This window comes from Rhinoraja longicauda, chromosome 2 (genome assembly GCF_053455715.1).
Source record: "Rhinoraja longicauda isolate Sanriku21f chromosome 2, sRhiLon1.1, whole genome shotgun sequence".
Lineage (NCBI taxonomy): Eukaryota > Metazoa > Chordata > Chondrichthyes > Rajiformes > Arhynchobatidae > Rhinoraja > Rhinoraja longicauda.
The window spans coordinates 1,865,014-1,891,275 of record NC_135954.1 but is presented as its reverse complement, the minus strand read 5'-3'; the positions used below and the strand labels follow the sequence as shown (position 1 = coordinate 1,891,275).

The 26,262-nt window shown below is 45.2% G+C and overlaps 1 protein-coding gene across 1 annotated transcript in view; it reads left to right on the top strand.

Annotated features, from left to right (window-relative positions):
* The window catches only part of lyrm4b (LYR motif containing 4), a 185,680-nt gene that overhangs the window by 60,742 nt on the left and 98,676 nt on the right, over window positions 1-26,262 (top strand). Inside the window, exon 2 of the mRNA XM_078413872.1 lies at window positions 1,703-1,823. Within this exon, the coding sequence (XP_078269998.1) occupies window positions 1,703-1,823 (121 nt within the window). The remainder of the gene's footprint in view (window positions 1-1,702; window positions 1,824-26,262) is intronic.

Genomic DNA, 26,262 nt, shown 5'->3' with positions numbered 1-26,262 from the left:
GCCGCCTGACCCGCTGAGTTACTCCAGCACTCTGTGAAACGTAACCTATCCATGTTCTCCACAGATGCTGCCTGACCCACTGAATTATGTTTAATTTAGTTTAGTTTATTGTCACGTGTACTGAGGTGCAGTGAAAAGCTTTTTTGTTGCATGCTATCTTGTGAGCAAAAAGACTATACATGATTACAATCAAGCCGTCCACAGTGTACAAATACAGGATATAGGGAATAACATTTAGTGCAAGATAAAGTCTGATCTTGAGTCCAACTGAGCGGGACCAAGAGTCTCCTATGAGGTAGATGGGAAGTCAGGACCACTCTCTGGTTGGTGATAAGATAATGCATTTACAAATGGAGAGTTTCCTCCTGAATTACTCTTGGATTTAGTGCCAGGCATTGGAAACATACCACCATCGAAGGGATTTATAAGAAGCAGCCAATATCACCAAAGACCCACATTAGCCTGGCAATGCTCTCATTTCAATCCTACCTTGGGGAAGAAGGTATAAGAGTCTGAAAATCATGACCGCTAGGTCCAAGAACAGCTTCTTTCCAGCAATAATCAGGCTCTTGAACTCTACACAACACAACACAAACCTTAGCAACTATAGAATCATACAGCACAAGAACAGACCCTTCGGCCTACAATGTCTATGTAACATGATGCTGAGACCATCGCCTATCTGCCTACACATAATACATATCCCTCCAATCCCTTCATATCTATGTCCCTATCTAAAAGTCTTATGGGCAGCACGATGGCATAACGGTAGAGCTACTGCCTTACAGCGCCAGAGACCCGGGTTCAATCCTGACTACGGGTGCTTACCTGTCCGGAGTTTGTACGTTCTCCCCGTGACCTGCGTGGGTTTTCGCCTGGATATTTCTCTTATAGAAACGTATAAAATTATAAAAGGACCGGACAAGCTAAGATGCAGGAAAAATGTTCCCAATGTTGGGGGAGTTCTGAACCAGGGGCTACACAGTCTAAGAATAAAGGGGAGGCCATTTAAAACTGAGGTGAGAAAAAACATTTTCACCCAGAGAGTTGTGAATTTGTGGAATTCTCTGCCACAGAGGGCAGTGGAGGCCAATTCACTGGATGAATTTGAAAGAGAGTTAGATAGAGCTCTAGGGGTAAGCGGAATGCAGCACAGGTTCACGAGGTTAATTCCCGGGATGGCGGGAAGGATGAGAGGGGATCTTATTGAAACAAATAAGATTATTAAGGGATTGGACACGCTAGAGGCAGGAAACATGTTCCCGATGTTGGGGGAGTCCAGAACCAGTGCCACCTTTTAAGAATAAGGGGTAGGCCATTTAGAATGGAGATGAGGAAAAACCTTTTCACTCAGAGAGTTGTGAATCTGTGGAATTCTTTGCCTCAGAAGGCAGTAGAGGCCAATTCCCTGGATGCTTTCAAGAGAGAGTTAGATAGAGCTCTTAAGGATAGCGGAGTCAGGGGGTATGGGGAGAAGGCAGGAACGGGGTACTGATTGTGGGTGATCAGCCATGATCACAGTGAATGGTGGTGCTGGCTCGAAGGGCCTAATGGCCTACTCCTGCACCTATTGTCTATTGCCTATTTGTTAACCCATTTTAACCCTGGGATCATTCTTATAAACCTTCTCTGGATCCTCGCCAGCACACCCTTCCTTATTTCAAAATACCTTTGCTAAATGCACTCTTTTAAAATCTTGCAGGAACTTTGCAATCCGGAGAATTCGGGAAGCCTTTCAGGAAAACAAAAATGAGACGAACCCTGAAGTTATCCAGGAGCTGATAGAAAAGGCTAAAAGCAACTATGAAATTATTCGGCGACAGGTAAGGTATCTTTTTCAAGCTAAATTCCACCTCTTCATATTCCCTCTAAAAACTTGGAGTTTTGTGTTAATTTGGTAAATCAGTGGTTGAAATGGTGGAGTGGTTAAAGAAATATTTTTCCCCATCAATAGACAATCGATAATAGACAATAGATGCAGGAGAGGGCCATTCGGCCCTTCGAGCCAGCACTGCCATTCATTGTGATCATGGCTGATCATCTACAATCAGTACTCCGTTCCTGCCTTCTCCCCATGTCTTTAGGAGCTCTATCTAACTCTCTCTTGAAAGCATCCAGAGAATTGGCCTCCACTGCCTTCTGAGGCAGAGAATTCCACAGATTCACAACTCTCCGGGTGAAAAGGTTTTTCCTCATCTCCGTTCTAAATGGCCTCCCCTTATTCTTAAACTGTGGCCCCTGGTTCTGGACTCCCCCAACATCGGGAACATGTTTCCTGCCTCTAGCGTGTCCAATCCCTTAATAATCTTAAATGTTTCAATAAGATCCCCTCTCATCCTTCCAAATTCCAGTATATACAAGCCTAGTCGCTCCATTCTTTCAACATACGACAGTCCCGCCATCCCGGGAATTAGTTCACTACATTCATAAGACGGAAACAAATAAGCTGTAAGATTGAAACAAGTGTGGCCAATATTTTTTGAGTTGTATTTTCTTAAAACTCGAATTTCTATGTCAACTTAATGTGTTGTAGTGGAATAATCCTGGCGTGCAGCCCTGAAAGAGAACTCAAGATTAAAAATCATCATGACCCTTTGGGCCATGTTCATGCACAGAGCATATGGACTATAAGTCATAAATGTTTAATTGCCATGTGTACCAAAACAGAACAATTAAATTCTTTCTTACAGCAGCATAACAGGATTCCCAAAAAGTTAACCTTCAAGTCGTATCGGTAGTAAAGAAAACAAACTCAATGCTAGCATTTACTTCAAGAGGGCTTGTATCTAAAAACAGGGGTGTAATGTTGGGGCTCTATAAGGCGTTGGATAGGCCGCATTTGGAATATTGTGAGCAATTTTGGGCACCGCATCTGGCTCTGGAGAGGGCCCAGAGGAGGTTTACAAGAATGATCCCAGGAATGAGTGGGTTAACCTGTGATGAGCGTTTGTCGGCACTGGGCCTGTACTCGCTGGAGTTTAGAAGAATGAGGGGGGAACCTCATTGAAACTTACCGAATAGTGAAAGGCTTGAATAGAGTGGATGTGGAGAGGATGTTTCCACTAGTGAGAGAGTCTAGGACTAGAGGTCATAGCCTCAGAATTAAAGGAAGTTCTTTTAGGAAGGAGATGAGGAGAAACTTCATAAGGCTGTGGAGGCCAAGTCAGTGGATATTTTTAAGGCAGAGATAGATGGGGTGAGGAGGGAGAGATAGATCAGCCATGATTGAATGACGGAGTAGACTTGATGGGGTGAATGGCCTAATTCTGCTCCTATCACTTATGATCTTACGACTTCTTGTCTGAAAACGTAATTCTAATGTGAGTCTGAAGAAAGGTCTCGATCCGAAACGTCATGCATTCCTTCTCTCCCGAGATGCTGCTTGACCCGCTGAGTTACTCCAGCATTTTGTGTCTTCCTTCGATTTTAACCAGCATCTGCAGTTTTTCTCCTATACATAATTCTACTCCTATTGCTTATGACCTTCTCAGCACAAAAACTAAGCAAAAGCCCCTGGTGTAACCAAGGCGGTTTGTGGTTTGAAGTTGGAAGTTTAGTTGGTGTTGTGAGGTGTTCATTAGACTGATGGTGGTTGGGAACAAGCTACCCCTGAACCTGGACGTTACAGTTTTCACACTCCTGCACCTTATTCCCGATGGCAGGGGTGAAATGAGACCATGGCCAGTGTGGTCTGGTCCCTTGATGATGCTGCCTGCATTTTTGAGGCAGCGCCTCCCATAGATCCCTTAGATGGTGGGGTGGTCAGTACCCGTGATGGACCGGAGAGTGTGTCCTGTCCCCCCCCCCTTTTTGTAATCTCCTTCGTTCCTGGGTGTTCGAGTTGCTGAACCAGGCTGTAACACAACCAGTCAATATACTCTCTACTTAGGGATTATTTGTCGACATACCGATTTCATTGCATTGGGTACTGGCTGTCTTAGCACACATGTTTGAGTGAATTTTATGTTATTACCAATTATACCATAACATTAAATGATATTAATTTATATTGATAATTATTGATTCACTTGAATTTTGTTGAGATTGACGATCTTGTACGCTATGTGCATGTGAGCACATGGTATTGAGGGTAGGGTATTGACATGGATAGAGAACTGGTTGGCAGACAGGAAGCAAAGAGTAGGAATTAACGGGTCCTTTTCAGAATGGCAGGTAGTGACCAGTTGGGTGCAGTAAGGCTCGGTGCTAGGACCCCAGTAATTTACAATATATATTAACGATTTAGACAAAGGAATTAAATGTAACATCTCTAAGTTTGTGGATGACACAAAGCTGGATGGCAGTGTGAGCTGTGATGAGGATGTTATGAGGCTGCAGGGTGACTTGGATAGGTTGAATGAGTGGGCAGATGCATGGCAGATGCAGTTTAATGTGGATAAATGTGAGGTTATCCACTTTGGTGGCAAGAACAGGAAAGCAGATTATTATCTGAATGGTGTCAGGTTAGGAAAAGGGGAAGTACAACGAGACCTGGGTGTGTTTGTACATCAGTCACTGAAAGTAAGCATGCATGTATAGGAGGCAGTGAAGAAAGCTAATGGCATGTTGGCCTTCATTGCGAGAGGATTTGGGTTTAGGAACAAGGAGGTCCTACTGTAGTTGTACAGGGCCCTGGTGAGACCGCACCTGGAGTATTGTGTATAATTTTGGTCTCCTAATTTGACGAAGGACATTATTGCTATTGAGGGAGTGCAGCGTCAGTTCACCAGGTTAATTCCTGGGATGGCAGGACTGACATATGATGAAAGAATGGGTCAACTGGGCTTGTATTCACTGGAATTTAGAAGGATGAGAGGGGATCTAATAGAAACATATAAAATTCTTAAAGGATTGGACGGGCTAGATGCAGGAAAAATGTTCCCGATGTTGGGGGAGTCCAAAACCAGGGGTCACAGTTTAAGAATAAGGAGTTGACTATTTAGTACTGAGATGAGGAAAATCTTTTTCACCCAGAGAGTTGTGAATCTGTGGAATTCTCTGCCACAGAAGGCAGTGGAGGCCAATTCACTGGATGTTTTCAAGAGAGAGTTAAATTTAGCTCTTAATGCTAAAGGAATCAAGCGATATGTAGGAAAGGCAGGAATGGGGTCCTGATTTAGGATAATCAGCCATGATCATATTGAATGGCGGTGCTGGCTTGAATGGCCGAATGGCCAACTCCTGCACATATTGTCTATGGTTCTACGTGCTTACAGGCCTGTAATGCTGCTGCAAGTAAGAATTTAATTATTCCATTGTTGGTATATATGCCAATTACACTCTGTTGACTCTTGAACTTTTAACAATGAGATACAGTGAAACAAAAGTACATTTGGGTACACTAATTCATATTAGCAGTTGGATAAGAACCTGCAGGTTTCAACTTATGATAAGACAGTTTTCCAAATCAAAACGGGATCTTCTTCATACAAAAAGTGAGCCGAGAAGTAGATGTCAAAACATTGATGCAGTGTAAGAGACTATCAGGGTTAGGGTTAGTGTCATTGAGGTCGCTGAGAGAACAAAGAGGGACCCGGTGTGGGGGGGAGCGAGAACAACGAGGGACCCGATGTGGGGGGAGTTCGAACAACGAGGGACCCGGTGTGGGGGGGAGCTAGAACAACGAGGGACCCGGTGTGGGGGGGAGCTAGAACAAAGAGGGACCCGGTGTGGGGGGAGTTCGAACAAAGAGGGACCCGGTGTGGGGGGGAGCTAGAACAACGAGGGACCCAGTGTGGGGGGGAGCTAGAACAACGAGGGACCCAGTGTGGGGGGGAGCTAGAACAACGAGGGACCCGGTGTGGGGGGGGAGCTAGAACAACGAGGGACCCGGTGTGGGGGGAGCTAGAACAACGAGGGACCCGGTGTGGGGGGGGGGAGTTCGAAAAAAGAGGGAGCCGGTGTGGGGGAGGGGGAAGAACAAAGAGGGACTCGGTGTGGGGGAGGGGGAAGAACAAAGAGGGACTCGGTGTGGGGGAGGGGGAAGAACAAAGAGGGACTCGGTGTGGGGGGGGGCAAGAACAAAGGGGACCTGGTGTGGGGGAGGGGGGCAAGAACAAAGAGGGACCCGATGTGGGGGGAAACTAGAACAACGAGGGACCCGGTGTGGGGGGGGGATGAACAACGAGGGACACGGTGTGGGGGGGAGTTTGAAGAAAGAGGGAGCCGGTGTGGGGGAGGGGGGAAGAACAAAGAAGGACTCGGTGGGGGGGGGGGCAAGAACAAAGAGGGACCTGGTATGGGTGGGGGGGCAAGAACAAAGAGGGACCCGGTGTGGGGGGAAGCTAGACTAATGAGGGACCCGGTGTGGGGGGAGCTAGAGTAATGAGGGACCCGGTGTAGGGGGGAGCTAGAATAATGAGGGACCCGGTGTGGGGGGAGCTAGAGTAATGAGGGACCCGGTGTGGGGGGAGCTAGAGTAATGAGGGACCCGGTGTTGGGGGGGGGGCAAGAACAAAGAGGGACCCGGTGTGGGGGGAGCTAGAGTAATGAGGGACCCGGTGTGGGGGGAGCTAGAGTAATGAGGGACCCGGTGTGGGGGGAGCTAGAGTAATGAGGGACCCGGAGGAGGTAGAACAATGAGGGACCCGGTGTGGGGGGGGGGGGGGGGGGGGCAAGAACAACGAGGGACCCGGTGTGGGGGGAGCTAGAGTAATGAGGGACCATGTGTGGGGGGGGGGGGCAAGAACAAAGATGACCTGGCATTGGGGGGGGGGGGGGGTGTACAAAGATGGGCCCGGCATGTGGGGGGAGCTAGAACAAAGAGGGACCTGGTGTGGGGGGGGGGGGCTAGAACAATGAGGGGCCTGGTGTGGGGGGAGCTGGAACAAAGAGGGGCCATTGGGACTATAATGAGTGCTTTGTAACTTTGTCAGCGACTCTTTGCACACACGTGTATTTAATGCGAAAACAAAGAATTTACCTCGGTAAATGAGACAATAAAGTATCATTGGATTGAAGACTTTGTAAATGAACAAAGATAACTCCGTCAGCCTCCATTATTGATTTGGATTTTGAGCCTTTATAGGTATTTGATACCTTTATTATTTATTATCAGTAGTCTGCATTTGTTGAAATCTTAAATGTTATTAAAATTAAATTTTGATATCAAATGATAAATATTGTTTAAATGATCAACAGTCATTTTACATTGCAAGCAATGTTTGAAGCAAAAACTTTATTTAAATGTTTACAGATGCTCCCTGACTTATGATGCTTCGACCTACAATATTTTGACTTTGCGATGGTGCTTCCGGTCACTTGATCACATGTATTCAATGCATTTTCGACCTACGATATTTTCGGTTTACGATGGGTTTCTCGGAACGTGACCCCATCTTGAGTTGAGGAGCACCTGCATATTTAAATACAAAAGACAGTTACGGGCGCAGTCTTTCGAGCAACTGTACATGTTTTAGTTTCGAGGAACAGCGCAGAAACAGGCCCTTCGTCCCACTGAGTCCACACCGACCAGTAATTCCCAATATTGTTCACACTATCATACACACACTGGGAACAATTTACAATGTTATCGAAGCCAATTAACCTACAAACCTGTACGTCTTTGGAGTGTGGGAGGAAACCGAAATCTCGGAGAAAACCCACGTAGGTCACGGGGAGAACGTAGAAACTCCGTACAGACGGCGCCCGTAGTCGGGATTGACCCTGAGTCTCTGGTGCTGTACGGCAGCAACTCTACCGCCTCACGTACAAATTTTGTTTGCATTGAGATGAGGCAGGAGTAGATTTGTGACTCGCAGTGTGGCTGAGATCTTTGCTGATTTGGGGGAAATACAGATAAATGATTTTAATAAGTGACACAGACTACAGAGCATGACTATTCTATTCTGAAGGTATAGAATTGAAAAACAATTAAGATGTGTGTGTAGATTCATTTTTAGACTGGACTCATCTATCCTTATGGACATTTAATTACATTTAATTTATTGTGGAGTTGCGCTGAATTAAAGACTGAATATATCTACTTTTAATTTATTGCAGGGTTATTAATTTAATTTTTGTATATTTTATAAATGCCGGGGGAAATAGTTGAGGTATGTACAATGGCAATGTTTAAGAAACATTTAGACAGGTGGATGGATAGGACAGATTTGGAGGGATATGGACCAAGCGCAGGCAGGTGGGACTAGTGACTAGATGGGGTATGATAGTCGGCATGGGCAAGTTGGGCTGAAGGGCCTAAATACGCTGACTCTATGAGTATATATGTTTATGCGCGTGTGTGTGTGTATATATAGTTACTCAGCGGGACAGACAGCATCTCTGGAGAGAAGGAATGGGTGACGTTTTGGGTTGAGTCTGAAGAAGGGTCTTCACCCGAAACGTCACCCATTGTGCCTATCTTTATATATATATATATATATATATATATGCATAAGTATATTACATAAGATAGACACACAATGCTGGAATAACTCAACGGTTCATGCAAAATCTCGAGAGAAGGACTGGGTGACGTTTCGGGTCGAGACCCTTCTTCAGACTGATGCCACCCATTCTTTCTGTCCTGAGATGCTGCATGACTCACTGAGTTACTCCAGCATTGTGTGCCTACCTTCAATTTTAACCAGCATCTGCAGTTTTTTTCCTACACCAGTATATTATATTATATATTATATATCTTCTTCTTCTTCTTAAGCCCTTGGCTCCTCTAGGGAGCATAGGCCGTTGACAAATGTCCTCCACCTCACTCGGTTGTTGGCGGTTCTTTCGAGATCTCCCCAGTTGAGCCCACTCCCAGACATTTCTGCCTGGACACCACTTCTCCAGCTGTTCCTGGGGCGACCTCTTTTCCTTTTTCCTTGTGGGTTCCATTTCAGGGCTTGCCGGGTGATGTTTGTGGCAGGTTTTCTGAGGGTGTGTCCAATCCAACTCCATTTTCCCTTTCGAATTTGTAAGTCAATGGGATCCTGGCTTGTTCTTTTCCACAGGTCCACATTGCTTACTTTGTCTCTCCTCCAGATGTTTAGTATTCTCCTGAGGCAGGTGTTAATGAATGTTTGCAGCCTGTTTGTTGTGTGTTTTGTTGTTCTCCATGTCTCTGATCCATACAGCAATACCTGCTTCACATTTGAATTTAAGATGATATATATATGCATGCATAAATATGTGTGTGCATACATATATATGTGTGTGTGTGTGTGTGTGTGTCTGTGTATGTGTACACTGTTTACAGACCTGTTACGCTGCTGCAAGTAGAAATTTCATTGCTCTATTGCCGATGTGACAATTGAACACTTAAGTTATGCACTTTTTATACAAGTAAAAAGTTCTGGAAAAAGAAAATTATGCAAGGATGGGAGTTCAATTGTCACAATAAATTGAACCAAATGAGTTGAAGAAGAGACCTTAAGATTACATTTATGAAGGTCTTTTACTCAGTCCATTTGGATGGATTGATTTCATTAGCATCCAAAACTATGGGCCATAAAAAAAATCACTAATAAATTCAAACTATAATGTAGATTAAATAAAATAAAATAAAATCAAATGAAGAATAACTTCTGTATTGAGAGAATGGTTGGAATGTGGAACCTGCTTCAATTTTTAGGGTTTAGTTTTAGAGATACAGCACGGAAACAGGCCCTTTGGCCCACCGGGTCCGCGCCGACCAGCGATCACCGCCGACCAGCGATCACCGCATATTAACACTATCCTGCACCCACTAGGGACATTTTTTACATTTATCAAGCCAATTAACCTACAAACCTGTTCATCTTTGGAGTGTGGGAGGAAACCGAAGATCTCGGAGAAAACCCACGCAGGTAAAGGGGAGAACGTACATATTCCGTACAGACAGCACCCATAGTCGGGATCGAAACCGGCTCTCCGGCGCTGCATTCGCTGCAAGGCAGCAACTTTACCGCTGCGCCACCGTGCCGCATGCAGTTGGGTTGAATAGCATGAGGACAGAATCATATTTAGGCTGGGAATGTGCAAGCATCTGAAAGGGGAATGAATTGTGATTATATTAGGAATACTTTTTTTATTTTTTATGGGATATGTGTTTTAAGAAAGAAACACTCCAAGATGTGTTTTGAGAGAGAAACCTGAACCTCTGCATTGAAGTGCAACAGTCTAGAGTTTGAGTTTAGTTTATTGTCACGTGTACCGAGCGAGGTACAGTGAAAAGCCTTTGTTGCGTGCTAATCAGTCAGCAGAAAGACAATGCATGAATGAATAAAAGAATGAATGAATGAATAAGTTTATTGGCCAAGTATGTGCATATACAAGGAATGTGCCTTGGTGCTCCGCTCACAAATGACAACACAAACATACAGTTAACAATTAAGAATAAAGCATAAACACATCAAAACAATAAGGATACAACATTACAGTCTAAACATGTGGGTGAAAATAAACCAGAGCAAAAAAGAGACTACAGACTTTGGTTATTGAGTAGAACTACCACTCGTGTTTATGTCTGGCTGTGACTGCTTTGACAGTCCGGAGTCGCCTTCCAGAGGGATTACAGTCAACCCATCCACAGTGTACAGATACATGAGAAAGGGAATAACCTGAATAACGTTTAGTGCAAGATAAAACCAGTAGTCTGAGGGTCTCTAATGAGGTAGATAGTAGTTCAGGACTGCTCTCTAGTTGTGGTAGGATGGTTCAGATGCCTGATAACAGCTGGGAAGAAACTGTCCCTGAATCTGGAGGTGTGCGTGTTCACACTTCTGTACCTCTTGCCCGTTGGGATAGTGGCCCGGGTGCGAATCATTCTTGATTATGCTGCTGGCCTTGCCGAGGCAGCGTGAGGTGTAAATAGAGTCAATGGAAGGGAGGTTGGTTTGTGTGATGGTCTGGGCTGCGTCCAGTCTTCCTGGAGATGCTCCCGTTATTTAACTTAGTTTAAGACATGGATGTTGTTTTCACCTGATACAGCTTGGAAACTAACCTTTTGGCCCAATGAGTCTAGAACGACTATAACCCGCACGTTTTAAGGATGTGGGAAGAAACCGACCAGAGCACCTGGAGGAAATCAGTGGTCACAGGGAGAACATGCAAATTCCACTCAGGCAGCACCCGATTGAACCCTGGTCTCTGGTGCTATGTGGCGGGCGGCACTACCTGCTGCGCCACTGTACAGTACTCTTGCAGCATCTTTACCAGCAAACTGTGGTGTTGGGTAGAGAGTCACAACGGTTACATTCATTTGAACATCAGCCTGCTCTCTTGCTGGCATTGGGCACACTCACGTCGAGACATTGGTGGTGAAAGCTAGGTGTTTAATTAGCTGAAAAACCTATTGCATTTCACAGCTAATTTACATTGAAATTACATTTTCTGCTCCATTTTTGCACTTTTTTAGTCTTTAGAACATAACATTATCATACGTGGTTGCTTCTTGATTTCAACCAATTTCTTCACAAAATTAGAAAATTCTTAAATATCTCTTTCATTTCTCCTCAGAAGGTAGTGGAGGCCAATTCTCTGATTGCATTCAAGAGAGAGCTAGATAGAGCTCTTAAGGATAGCCGAGTCAGGGGGTATGGGGAATAAACGGGTCCTTTTCGGAATGGCAGGCAGTGACTAGTGGGGTACCGCAAGACTCAGTGCTGGGACCCCAGTTATTTACAGTGTATATTAATGATTTGGACGAGGGAATTGAATGCAACATCTCTAAGTTTGCGGATGACACGAAGCTGGGTGGCAGTGTTAGCTGCGAGGAGGATGCTAGGAGGCTGCAGAGCGACTTGGATAGATTAGGCGAGTGGGCAAATGCATGGCAGATGCAATATAATGTGGATAAATGTGAGGTTATCCACTTTGGCGGCAAGAACAGGAAAGCAGAGTATTACCTGAATGGTGACCGATTGGGAGAAGGGGAGATGCAACGTGACCTGGGTGTCATGGTGCACCAGTCATTGAAAGCAAGCATGCAGGTGCAGCAGGCAGTGAAGAAAGCAAAGAGTGGGGATAAATGGGTCCCTTTCGGAATGGCAGGCAGTGACCAGTGGGGTACCGCAAGGTTCGGTGCTGGGACCCCAGCTATTTACGATATACATTAATGACTTAGACGAAGGGATTAAAAGTACCATTAGCAAATTTGCAGATGATACTAAGTTGGGGGGTAGTGTGAATTGTGAGGAAGATGCAATAAGGCTGCAGGGTGACCTGGACAGGTTGTGTGAGTGGGCGGATACATGGCAGATGCAGTTTAATGTAGATAAGTGTGAGGTTATTCACTTTGGAAGTAAGAATAGAAAGGCAGATTATTATCTGAATGGTGTCAAGTTAGGAGGAGGGGGAGTTCAACGAGATCTGGGTGTCCTAGTGCATCAGTCAATGAAAGGAAGCATGCAGGTTCAGCAGGCAGTGAAGAAAGCCAATGGAATGTTGGCCTTCGTAACAAGAGGAGTTGAGTATAGGAGCAAAGAGGTCCTTCTACAGTTGTACCGGGCCCTGGTGAGACCGCACCTGGAGTACTGTGTGCAGTTTTGGTCTCCAAATTTGAGGAAGGATATTCTTGCTATGGAGGGCGTGCAGCGTAGGTTCACTAGATTAATTCCCGGAATGGCGGGACTGTCGTATGTTGAAAGGCTGGAGCGATTGGGCTTGTATACACTGGAATTTAGAAGGATGAGGGGGGATCTTATTGAAACATATAAGATAATTAGGGGATTGGACACATTAGAGGCAGATAACATGTTCCCAATGTTGGGGGAGTCCAGAACAAGGGGCCACAGTTTGAGAATAAGGGGTAGGCCATTTAGAACGGAGATGAGGAAGAACTTTTTCAGTCAGAGGGTGGTGAAGGTGTGGAATTCTCTGCCTCAGAAGGCAGTGGAGGCCAGTTCGTTGGATGCTTTCAAGAGAGAGCTGGATAGAGCTCTTAAGGATAGCGGAGTGAGGGGGTATGGGGAGAAGGCAGGAACGGGGTACTGATTGATAGTGATCAGCCATGGCGGTGCTGGCTCGAAGGGCTGAATGGCCTACTCCTGCACCTATTGTCTATTGTCTATTGTCTATGTTGGCATTCATAGCAAGAGGATTTGAGTTTAGGAGCAGGGAGGTTCTGCTGCAGTTGTACAGGGCCTTGGTGAGACCGCCCCTGGAGTATTGTGTGCAGTTTTGGTCTCCTAACCTGAGGAAAGACGTTCTTGCCTTAGAGGGAGTACACAGAAGGTTCACCAGATTAATCCCTGGGATGGCGGGACTTGCATATGAGGAAAGACTGGATAGACTGGGCTTGTACTCGCTGGAATTTAGAAGACTGAGGGGGGATCTTATAGAAACATATAAAATTCTTAAGGGGCTGGAGAGGCTAGATGCGGGAAGATTGTTCCCGATGTTGGGGGAGTCCAGAACCAGGGGTCACAGCTTAAGGATAAGGGGGAAGTCTTTTAGGACCGAGATGAGAAAACATTTCTTCACACAGAGAGTGGTGAGTCTGTGGAATTCTCTGCCACAGAAGGTAGTTGAGGCCAGTTCATTGGCTATATTTAAGAGGGAGTTAGATGTGGCCCTTTTTGCTAAAGGGATCAGGGGGTATGGAGAGAAGGCAGGTACAGGCTACTGAGCTGGATGATCAGCCATGATCATATTGAATGGCGGTGCAGGCTCGAAGGCTCGAATGGCCTACTCCTGCACCTATTTTCTATGTTTCTATGTTTCTATGTAAGGCAGGAACGGGGTACTGATTGAAAATGATCAGCCATGATCACATTGAATGGCAGTGCTGGCTCGAAGGGCCGAATGGCCTACTCCTGCACCTATTGTCTATTGTCTTGTAGTCCCTGTGTTTCTGTTTGAATTATGTGTGGTGTCTTTTTTCTTGTGGGGGTCCTTATGAAAATATACTTTTTTTAACATAAAGTTATTAATTGTGTTTGGAAAATCCATTCTTCATGTTCACCCATTGCTTTACTGATGACATGACAAATACCTAAAGCTGCACTGTGCTTAATATTTTGGGAACAAATAACGTTTCTTTACAGTGTTGTACTCTAAGTAAAACTTCAATCATTTTATGCCGCTTTGCATTCTTATTCCAATTACAAAAAATAATGATGCTCACAAGCTCCAAAGATATAGCACTTTGAAGTGCATTTGGAAGAGGTTTCCATTCTTTCTGTGCCTTTTTTTCAGAATTTCTTCTGGGCATTATCCAGGACTCGAGGGCCTTAGTTTAGTTTCGTTTAGACATACAGCGTGGAAACAGACCCTTCGGCCCACCGAGTCTATGCCAACCAGCGATCCCCGTACACGAGGGAGAATTAACAATTTTACCGAAGCCAATGAACTAAATTGTTAGTATTTGGAGTGTGGGAGAAAACCGGAGCACCCGGAGAAAACCCACGCAGGTCACGGGGAGAACGTACAAACTCCAGCACCCGTAGTCAGGATCGAACCCTGGTCTCTGGTGCTGTAAGGCAGCAATGCTACCATTATTGACAGCTAGAAAGGAGGGAAAGAAGAGGCAGAATGAGATTTCTGATAAAAACCTCATTCAAAATGCCAGATACATTCAACAGATCAGGAAACATCTTTGGAGAAAATTGGAGAGGTTGGGCAGTGTAGGACTTTACTCCTTGGAGCACAGGAGGATGAGGAGTGATCTTATAGAGATGTATGAGATCATAAGAGGAATAAATAAGGTGATTGCACGGTCTTTTGCCCAGAGTAGGGGAATCGATAACTAGAGGACATAGGTTTGTGATGGCGATAAGATTTAACAGCAACCTGAGGGGTAACGTTTTTACACAAAGAGCGGTGGGTATATGGAACTACCTGCTGGAGGACGGAGTGGAGGCAGGTATTATCGCAATGTTCAAGAGACATTTGGACAGGTTTAGAAAGGTATGGGCCAAGGACAGGCAGGTGGGACAAGTGTAGATGGGACGTGTTGGCCGGCGTGGGCAAGTTGGGTCGAAAGACCAGTTTCCACGCTGTATGACTCTATTAATCCATTAAAAAAAATCCGCAGGATTGGAGGGAGCCAGGGCTGAGTGAAAATAAACCAGGTTTCCCTGTGCACCGAGGCAATGCTAAAAATAAACCTCAGTCCAAACAGGCCCCATAAGCCACTTCGGGGGGGAAAAATTGAAATTACTTTCCTGAAGGTAAGTGTGGAGGAGATATTCTCCAACAAATGTCAAAGTATTTAATCATTTAATCTAATCACCTTGCAATTACATGCGTAATGCATTCCTTCGACCTCTAATTTTCTCCAAAGATGTTGCCTGATCTGTTGAATGTATCTGGCATTTTGTTAATATTTAATTGTTTGAATGAGGTTTTTATCAGAAATCTCATTCTGCCTCTTCTTTCCCTCCTTTCTAGCTGGCAATAAAAGAGATCTATTGAATGGCACACGCAATCTGAATGATTAACAGCTGCTGTGATTGCACTTCCTACTCATCATTTAGCCTTCTGAAACTTAACGTTGCTCTCAGCAATCTGGAGAACGTTCCTGACCCAAAATGTCATCTGTCCAGATCCCTCCACAAATGTTGTCTGACCAACTGAGTTCCTACAGCCGGGAGACACAGAGAAGGGCAGATCTCCCACCTCTCTTTTCCAGCTTTCTCCTCCCCCCCCCCCCCCCTCCCCACTACAATCAGTTTGTAGGAGGGTCCCGAACCAAAGATGTCACCTGGATGTCCCCCAGAGATTGTGGTTTAGGTTCATTATTGTCGCATGTACTGAGGTGCAATGAGGAGCATCGTTTTGCATGCTCTCCAAACAAATTAGATAATACGAAGATCGACACAAGAAGCTGGAGTAACTCAGCAGGTCAGACAGTATTTCTGGAGAAAAGGAATGGGTGGCATTTCGGGTTGAGACCCTTCTTCAGACTGAGAGTCAGGAGATATTGACGGTGATATAGAGAGATATAGAACAAATGAATGAAAGATGTGCAAAAAAGTAACATTCATTTCTTCTGTATCTCTCTACATCACCATCAATATCTCTTGTTTCCCTTTCCCCTGACTCTCAGTCTGAAGAAGGGTCTCAACCCGAAACGCCACCCATTCCTTTTCTCCAGAGATGCTGAGTTACTCCAGCATTTTGTATCTATCTTCGGTTTAAACCAGCATCTGCAGTTCCTTCCTACACATGTCCAATTCATTCTTACACAGATCAGATAATACTGTACACACAGTAAATACAATCAAGTCAAACTCAAGTTGAGAGAGTTATTTGCTCTTAGGGCTAAGGGAATCAAGGGATATGCGGAAAAAGCCGGAACGGGGTACTGATTTTGGATGATCAGCCATGATTATATCGAATGGTGGTGCTGGCTTGAAGGGCCGAACGGCCTACTCCTGCACCTAGTTTCTATGTTTCTAACTACAATAGGTAGAGCAAAGGGAAAGATTCAGAGTGCAGAATATAGTTCTCAGCATTGTAGCGCATCAGTTCCAGAGACAAGGTATATTTTGGTTGTACCAAAATAACACAAGAAGTCTTCTGGGCCAGTTTCATGGTCACTTAACCTACCAAAATACCAACTGCCTTGGTTGCACTCGGGACTTTGGGCTTTTGTTTTGCACTAATATTGTTTGTCTTTTATAATTATTATTTCAGAAGAGTCAACAGTGTTTTATTGTCATGTGTCCTAACATAAAAATATAGACAATAGGTGCAGGAGGAGGCCATTCGGCCCTTCGAGCCAGCACCGTTGTGATCATTGTGATCATGGCTGATCATCCACAATCAGTAACCTGTGCCTGCCTTCTCCCCATATCCCTTGATTCCACCAGCCCCTAGAGCTCCATCTAACTCTCTCTTAAATCCATCCAGTGATTTGGCCACCACTGCCCTCTGTGGCAGAGAATTCCACAACTCTCTGGGTGAAAAAGTTGCTTCTCACCTCAATTTTAAATGGCCTCCCTTTTATTCTCAGGCTGTGGCCCCTAGTTCTGGACTCCCCCAACATTGGGAACATTTTTCCTGCATCTAGCTTGTCCAGTCCTTTTAGAATTTTATACGTCTCTATAAGATCCCCTCTCATCCTTCTAAACTCCAGTGAATACAAGCCTAGTCTTTTCAACCTTTCCTCATATGACAGTCCCGCCATCCCAGGGATCAATCTCGTGAACCTACGCTGCACTGCCTCAATTACAAGGATGTCCTTCCTCAAATTAGACCGAAACTGTACACACTACTCCAGATGTGGTCTTACCAGGGCCCTATACAACTGCAGAAGAACCTCTTTACTCCTATACTGAAATCCTCTCGTTATGAAGGCCAACATGCCATTAGCTTTCTTCACTGCTAACTTTCAGTGACTGGTGTACAAGGACACCCAGGTCTCGCTGCACTTCCCCCTTACCTAACCTGCCATCCAGCTTTGTGTCATCCACAAACTTGCTAGTGTTACTTCAAATTCCTTCCTCCAAATCATTAATATATATGGTGAATAGTTGCGGCCTCAACACCGATCCTTGCGGCACTCCACTCGCCACTGCCTGCCATTCTGAAAAGGACCCGTTTACTCCAACTCTTTGCTTCTTGTCTGCCAACCAATTCTCTATCCATGTCAACACTCTACCCCCAATACCATGTGCTCTAATTTTGCTCACCAATCTCCCGTGTGGGACCTTATCAAAAGCTTTCTGAAACAGAACAATGAAATTCTTTCTTGCAGCAGCACAATAGATATGTCAACATACAGTAATATTCTGTAAACACTATAATATACAAGAAAAAATATATATATAATGTACAAATTAATTGTGTAAAGACTAAAATAATGCCCCCACATCTATATAGTTCGGAGCTTAGTTGGAGGTTTTAGTGTTTAATAGGCTGATGGTTGTTGAGAAGAAGCTGCTCCTGAACCTGGACTTTGCAGTTTTCAGGCTCCTGTACCTTCTTCCCAATGGCAGGAGTGAAATTGAGAGTGTGGCCAGGTTGGTGTGGGTTTCTGATGATACTGGCTGCCTTTTTGAGGCAGTAACTCTCGTAGACCCCTTCAGTGATGGAGAGGACAGTACCCGTGATGGACTGGGCAGTGTCCACCACCTTTTGCAATCTTCTTCGTTCCTGAGCGTTCACGTTGCCGAACCAGGCTGTGATGCAACCTGTCAATATGCTCTCTACTGACCACTGATTAGGGCGGCACGGTGGCGCAGCGGTAGAGTTGCTGCCTTACAGCGAATGCAGCGCCGGAGACCCGGGTTCCATCCCGACTGCAAGTGCTGTCTGTACGGAGTTTGTACATTCTCCCCGTGACCTGCGTGGGTTTTCTCCGAGATCTTCGGTTTCCTCCCACACTCCAAAGACATACAGGTTTGTAGGTTAATTGGCTTGGTAAATGTAAAAATTGTCCCTAGTGTGTGTAGGATAGTGTTCATAGACAATAGACAATAGACAATAGACAATAGATGCAGGAGTAGGCCATTCAGCCCTTCGAGCCAGCACCGCCATTCAATGCGATCATGGCTGATCACTCTCAACCAGTACCCCGTTCCTGCCTTCTCCCCATACCCCCTCACTCCGCTATCCTTAAGAGCTCTATCCAGCTCTCTCTTGAAAGCATCCAACGAACTGGCCTCCACTGCCTTCTGAGGCAGAGAATTCCACACCTTCACCACTCTCTGACTGAAAATGTGTGGGGATCATGTGTGGGGATCGCTGGTCGGCGCGGAACCGGTGGGCCAAAGGGGGCTGTATCTCTAAACTATACTAAACCTGTGGACATTCAATAGAGTATTCATTGATATACTGAATTTCCTCAATCTTCTAAGAAAGTAGACGCTGTGATGGGCTTTGGTTGTTCTGACACTATTCAGTCAGTCGCTCGATCTCTCTCCTGCATTCTGACTCGTCGCTATCCGTAATTCTTCCAACGGCGGTGGTGTAGTCGGCGAACTTGAAGATGGAGTTGGCACTGTGACCGGCTACAGAGTCGTGAGTACAGGTTGAGTAGAGCAGGTGGGCTGAGCACGCAGCCGTGAGGTGCTCCCGTGCTGATGGTTGGAGAGAAGGAAGCGTTGCTGGCAATTTGTACTGATTGTGGTCTCTTGATGAGGAAGTCGAGGATCCAGTTGCAGCAGGGATGTGCAGAGACCCAGTTCCGAGAACTCGTTGACCAGTTTGGAGAGGATGATGGTATTGAACTGTAGTCTGTGAACCGTAGCCTGACGCTTGTGTTTTTTATTGTCCAAGTGGTTCAGTGTGGAGTGGAGAGCCAGCGAGATTGCATCCTCCATTGACCTGTTGTGGCGGTAGGCAGGTTGTAGTGGGAAAGGCTCTTGCTGAGGTAGGAGTTGATATGCACCATAACCAACTGCTCAATGCACTTCATCACCATGGACGTTAATGCCACTGGTCGGTAGTCATTGGGGCATGCCACCTTGCTCTTATTGGGCACTGGTATTATTGATGCCCTTGTAAAGCAGGTGGAAACCTCAGACCTCAGTATTGTGAGATTGAAGATGTCCACATAAACTCCACCCAGTTGATCCTCGCGGTTTTGAGAGCGCAAACAGGTACACCATCATTTTTGTCCTTTATAATTAAGGATGAAAACCTTAGACCAATATAATTGAAATATGTTTATGATAATACCAGGAAATACCATCTTTATGTTAATCCCAGGAAATTTTGAGATGAGAGCATTTTAATTTTATTTTATTTTCTAATATTTAAAGGTTAAACATTTAGTCACAATTATAATAATAACATTTTTATGATAATGCCAGGGAATGGTGTTTGTGATAATACCAGGAAATCTGGAGATTTCTAGTGAGAGTATTTATATTTTATTTTCTTTCTCTAAATTTAAAGATGAAAAATGTAGTCACAATTATAATTGGGAAAGATAGAAATCTTTTTTTTTGAACCATGGTGTTAAGTCTCCCATACATCACTCTTTGCCTGAGGCAAACCACTGAGGAGCTGGGCTCAAGGCAGGGTCTCCTGTGTGACATAACCTCGCTGTAAATCCTTGTTGAGGTCGATAGCCTATACCAAGTAATTATTCTGCTGTTCACAGTCCCCAGGCAGCTTTTTGCAGTGGAAGGGATTCACGTTTTAATAGCAAGCGCTGGATGGATGAGGCGCAGGTGTTGTGTTATGCTGCCTAAATTACACCAGACCTGTGTAATTGAGGGACGGGACCAGAGGTTAAGTCTGTTAGTCTTGCAGCCTGTCATTATTTTGACAAGGCAGCACATGTGAAGTCTGTTATTAATGTTTGTTTGAATCTGTAATATTTAACTGAGTTTATTTGGCGTTTGATTGTGTGGGGGGGGGAAATTTCTAACATAACCCAAGTAATGCAAATCAATCGGTTTATTAGTGTGCTGTAATCAAAATATGGGGAGAGTTACAATATAATGCTTGTCAGGCTCTTAAAATTCATATTACTTCAGGGAAATCAAATAATACTAAATGCAATTTCATGTTTTCAAAATTTTGAATAAAAAGGAATCCCATATAGCACCGCGCATGATTTGTAACATTATGCACCTTGTCTGCAAATCATGTTTTACATTTTTATTAATTTGCATGACTAAAACACACAAAGTGCTGAGATAACTCAACGCGTCAGACAGCATCTCTAGAGGATATGGACAGCTGGAAGGGACCCAACCCGAAACATCACCTATCCATGTTGTCCAGAGATGCTGCCTGACCCGCTGAGTTACTCCAGCACTCTGTGAAACGTCACCTATCCATGTTCTCCACAGATGCTGCCTGACCCGCTGAGTTCCTCCAGCACTCTGTGAAACGTCATCTATCCATGTTCTCCAGAGATGCTGCCTGACCCGCTGAGTTACTCCAGCACTTTGTGAAACGTCACCTATCCATGTTCTCCAGAGATGCTTCCTGACCTGCTGAGTTACTCCAGCACTCTGTGAAACGTCACCTATCCATGTTCTCCAGTGATGTGACCTGCTGAGTTATTCCAGCACTCTGAAACGTCACCGATTCATGTTCGACAGTGATGCTGTGTTACTCCAGGGCTTTGTCTTTTTTCTGCAGTTCCGTGTTTCTACAGTGGAGATACACCATCTCAAGTCAAGTCAAGTCAAGTCAAATTTATTTGTCACATACACATACTCGATGTGCAGTGAAATGAAAGTGGCAATGCCTGCGGGTTGTGCACAAAAAGAATTACAGTTACAGCATATAAATAAAGTTAATAAGTTACTAAACATAGCACAAAAAGTGTCGACAAAAATTTAGTCTCTGGGGTTATAAAAGTTGACAGTCCTGATGGCCTGTGGGAAGAAGCTCCGTCTCATCCTCTCCGTTTTCACAGCGTGACAGCGGAGGCGTTTGCCTGATCGTAGCATCTGGAACAGTCCGTTACTGGGGTGGCAGGGGCCCCTCATGATCTTGCTTGCTCTGGATCTGCACCTCCTGATGTATAGGTCCTGCAGGGGGACGAGTGTAGTTCCCATGGTGCGTTCTGCCGAACGCACTACTCTCTGCAGGGCCATCCTGTCCTGGGCAGAGCTGTTCCCAAACCAGACTGTAATGTTGCCGGACAGGATGCTCTCTACAGCCCCAGAGTAGAAGCAATGAAGGATCCTCAGCGACACTCTGAATTTCCTCAGTTGTCTAAGGTGGTAAAGGCGCTGCTTAGCCTTACCCACCAGTGCGGCAATGTGCGTTACCCACGTCAGATCCTCTGCGATGCGGACTCCCAAGTATTTGAAACTGCTCACCCTAATTTGGGTATTATTGATAGACCATTGAGATTTTGTTTGCAGGTGAGAGTTATTGTATACCAGGCTGCAGTTGTGCACAGCCCTGTATAAAACCCCATTGAGATTTTAACTTATTGAATTTTTTAAAATTATATTATCTATGACTGGGTTTACAGGGAGGGCTTTTATGCTGCTGCAAGTAAGAATTTCACTGTTGTTGTCGATACATATGACAATTAAACACTCTTGACTCTAGAAATGTAAAATGAAGCAGTAAAATGGAGACACTAAAACCTGCAGCTGCTGGAAAGGTGAGCAAAACACAAAGTGCTGGAGTAACCCAGCGGATCAGGCATCTGTGGAGGGAATGGATGGGCGACGGTCTGAGTGGGAACCCTTCTTCAGACAGGACGGCGACATTTTGGGTCGGGACCCTTCTTCAGTCTGACCCAAAACATCGCCTATCCTTTCCCAATGCAGTTGCTGCTAGACCAGCTGAGTTACTCCAGCTGTTTGTGTTTCTGCCAGTAGAAATTTAATTTGTGATTTTTGTGTCTGGAATGTAGGTGTGTAATAAAGATAAATATGAAAAACATTCATGAGTGGTCAGTGGTCATTATATCAGCAAAGGAAGTGTGGATTAGAAGTAGGGTTGCCAACTTTCTCACTCCCAAATAAGGGACAAAAGGTGAGGTCACCGCCCCGTGCCCCACGTGACCTCACCCAGCCAGCGGCCATGTGCTCCCGCTGCACCAATGGTGGCTGCCCAGGCCGGGAGGCGGGTTGTTAAGCAACCTCCACTAGGTGGCGCCCGGGCCTACACTGTCCGGGTCTACAGCGGCCCTCGGGCTACAGTGTCCGGGCCTACAGTGTCCGGACCTACAGTGTCTGGTCCTACAGTATCCGGGCCTACAGCGCCGTCCGGGCGGTCCCGTATGGGACAAGCCAATTTAGCCCAAAATATGGGATGTTCTAGCTAATACGGGACAGTTGGCAACCTTAACCACCGCGCCCGGAAGTGCGTTCCAGGCCTCCACCATTCTGTGCAGAGAAAAACGGACCCCGCAAGTACCCATTAAACATTGCCCCTCTCCCCATATAGCGATGCCTTCATATAGCTATGCAAGCATGGGTCTTCATTTCTACTGACTACAGTGAATGGGCTGGCATATTTTCGCACCAAGTGTAGTGACCAGTTTAGGATGTAGCCGTGCGTAGTCAGTTGTGCTTTTTTTTCTGGGGTGGTTCAGTTCCCCTTCCCCGATGTTTCCTTCTTTAATTATTAATGGTGTCATGTTTCAATTGCAGTTGCAAAGGTGGATTTTCTTGGATTTCTTTTCAAGATAAAGAAATCCTGAGGATGTTCGAAAATCTAATGTCAAACGCTTGCAGGAAACCTTCTAAAATGATATTTGCGGTACAACCTTCCTTCCCTGGTGAATTTAGACAAACTAATTGCAGTGGTTTCCCTTTATATAATCCAGTTTATGTAAAAATCAATTTGTTATCATCCAACTTTAAATCTTCTTAACAATGAGAGAATAATTGCAACAGTCAACGGTTTCTCCCATTAACTTGAAAATAGCCTTAACTAATGTCACCTCTGAGATTGCTTGGATTTAAGACTTCTGCATAAATTCAGTAGCCGAGTTGTAGTCGAGTGCGTAAAGAAAATTTTGATCCTCTTAACTTGAATATTGGATATTTTTATATCCAGCTAGTGTGGAGCTTTAGAGAAGCACGGAACTGCAGGTGCCAGTTTACCCCAAAGGACACAAAGCGCTGGAGTAACTCAACGGGTCAGGCAGCATCTCTGGAGAACATGGATGGGTGACTATTTATTCACAAAATGCTGGAGTAACTCAGCAGGTTAGGCAGCATCTCAGGAGAGAAGGAATGGGTGACGTGACGTTTCACAAGAGTGCTGGAGTAACTTAGCGGGTCAGGCAGCATCTCTGAACAACATGGATAGGTGACGTTTCACAGAGTGCTGGAGTAACTCAGCGGGTCAGGCAGCATCTGTGGAGAACATGGATAGGTGACTTTTCACAGAGTGCTGGAGTAACTCAGCGGGTCAGGCAGCATCTCTGGACAACATGGATAGGTGACATTTCATGGAGTGCTAGAGTAACTGGAGTAATAAACAAGAACTATCTGAAGTAGTGGGAGAACCTTGCTTTTCATCTCTATCCCTTCCCCCTTCCCAGTTCTAGAAACATAGAAACATAGAAAATAGGTGCAGGAGGAGGCCATTCGGCCCATCGAGCCAGCACCGCCATTCATTGTGATCATGGCTGATTGTCCACAATCAATAACCCGTGCCTGCCTTCTCCCAATATTCCTTGATTCCACTAGCCCCTAGAGCTCTAACTCTATTAAATCCATCCAGTGATTTGGCTTCCACTGCCCTCTGTGACAGCAAATTCCACAAATTCACACTAATTCTCTCACTAGTCTTACTGTCTCTGACTACATTCTATCTTTGTTCCGCCCCCTCCCCTGACATCAGTCTGAAGAAGGGTCTCGACCCGAAATGTCACCCATTCCTTCTCTCCCGAGATGCTGCCTGACCCGCTGCATTTTGTGTCTATAATCAAAGACTTGTCCTTCTTCGCCTTGTTTCCATCGGGCACAAGATACAGAAGCTTGAAAGCATGCATCAGCAGACTTGGGAGCAGCTTCTTCCCCTCTGATATCAAGCTTCTGAATGGTCCGTCCATACGCTGGGTATTGTCTGATTCACCTCTGCCCCATTGAGGACATCTGATTATAGACAATAGACAATAGGTGCAGGAGGAGGCCATTCGGCCCTTCAAGCCAGCACCGCCATTCAATGTGATCATGGCTGATCATTCTCAATCAGTACCCCGTTCCTGCCTTCTCCCCATACCCCCTGACTCCGCTATCCTTAAGAGCTCTATCTAGCTCTCTCTTGAATGCATTCAGAGAATTGGCCTCCACTGCCTTCTGAGAATTCCACAGATTCACAACTCTCTGACTGAAAAAGTTTTTCCTCATCTCAGTTCTAAATGGCTTACCCATTTCTAGAGGGTTTGTGTGGCAGATGGGTGGAGTAAGTGACAAAGGTCTACGAAACTGATGCGCTACAATGCTGAGAACTATATTCTGCACTCTGTATCTTCCCCTTATTTCCACCTATTGTACTTGAGTTTGAACTGATTGTATCTGTGTATGTTGTATCTGATCTGGTTGGATAGCATGCAAAACAAAGCTTCTAACTGCATGCGTTAAATAATAAACCTCAACTTAAAATGCTGGAGGAACTCAGTGGGTCAGGCACCATCTGCAGAGGGAATGGGCAGATGACTTTAGGTCCGAGACCCTTCAGACTGATTGGAAAGAAAGCTGGAAATGAGTGGGGGTTGGGGGTGCCTTCACTCCCGACTGCAATCAATCTGAAAGGTCCCGACCTGAAACATAGTCCAATGTCAAGAGTGTTTTATTGTCATTGTCACATGAATATGAAATGCTTACTCGCAGCAGCACAGCAGAATATGGAAACATAGTACAGTGTAGCAATATAATAAACGAGAAAAAAAGTTCAGTGTGTGCACAGACACATCTTCACACGCGCACACACACACACACAGACACTCACTCACTCACTCACTCACTCACTCACTCACTCACTCACTCACTCACTCACTCACTCACTCACACGCACACACACACATACACGCACACACACACACACACATGCACACACATACACTCACTCACTCACTCACTCACTCACTCACTCACTCACTCACTAACTCACTCACACACACACACACACATATACACACACACACACACACGCACACACACACATACATGCGCACACATACACGCGCACGCACACACACACACATATACACACACACACACACACACACACACCCACGCACACACACACACACTCCCACCAATGTCCATTCTCTGCACAGATGCTTTCTGACTCGCTGAGTTGCTCCAGCACTTTGTTTACTGATCAAGATTCCAACATCTACAGTTTATTTGTGTCTCACATTTAAAAAAAATTCGAGTTACCAAACGTTTCTTGAAAGGAGGGTGGGGGATTCATTGCAGTCAAGCATCAGGCATCCTCATCTGCTGGCCACATTTGCAACCTTTCAAGAGTAAATGATCACATATCTGGGATTGAAATCTCCATCAGTTACGCTGCTGTTTTGCAGCATAGCTTGCCTGAAGTTGACAAAACGATGGGAAATAATCACAAGCCGAGATAATTTTCACAGCAAATAGATTTTTTCGGTGATCCAATGCCCTATTTCCGTTTAAAAAGATTGCATTACAAGCTAGCCAATAAATCAAGCTTAACAAAGATTGAATTAATGCTCTCTGGCAGCTGTACTGGTCTCAACGAAAAACCAGAGCACTTGGTATGGGGAAATTGCAGTTTTCACTGCAAATGTGGTGCAGTGGGTGACCTGCTTTGTGCAGTACTTGACGTAATGCCTCGACTGCCGTCTTATGGGCAAGAATATTTGATGCAACTATAATTTAGTTTAGTTTAGTTTAGAGATACAGTGTGGAAACAGGCCCTGTCGGCCCACCGGGTCCGCGCCGACCAGCGATCCCCGCACATCAACACTATCCTATA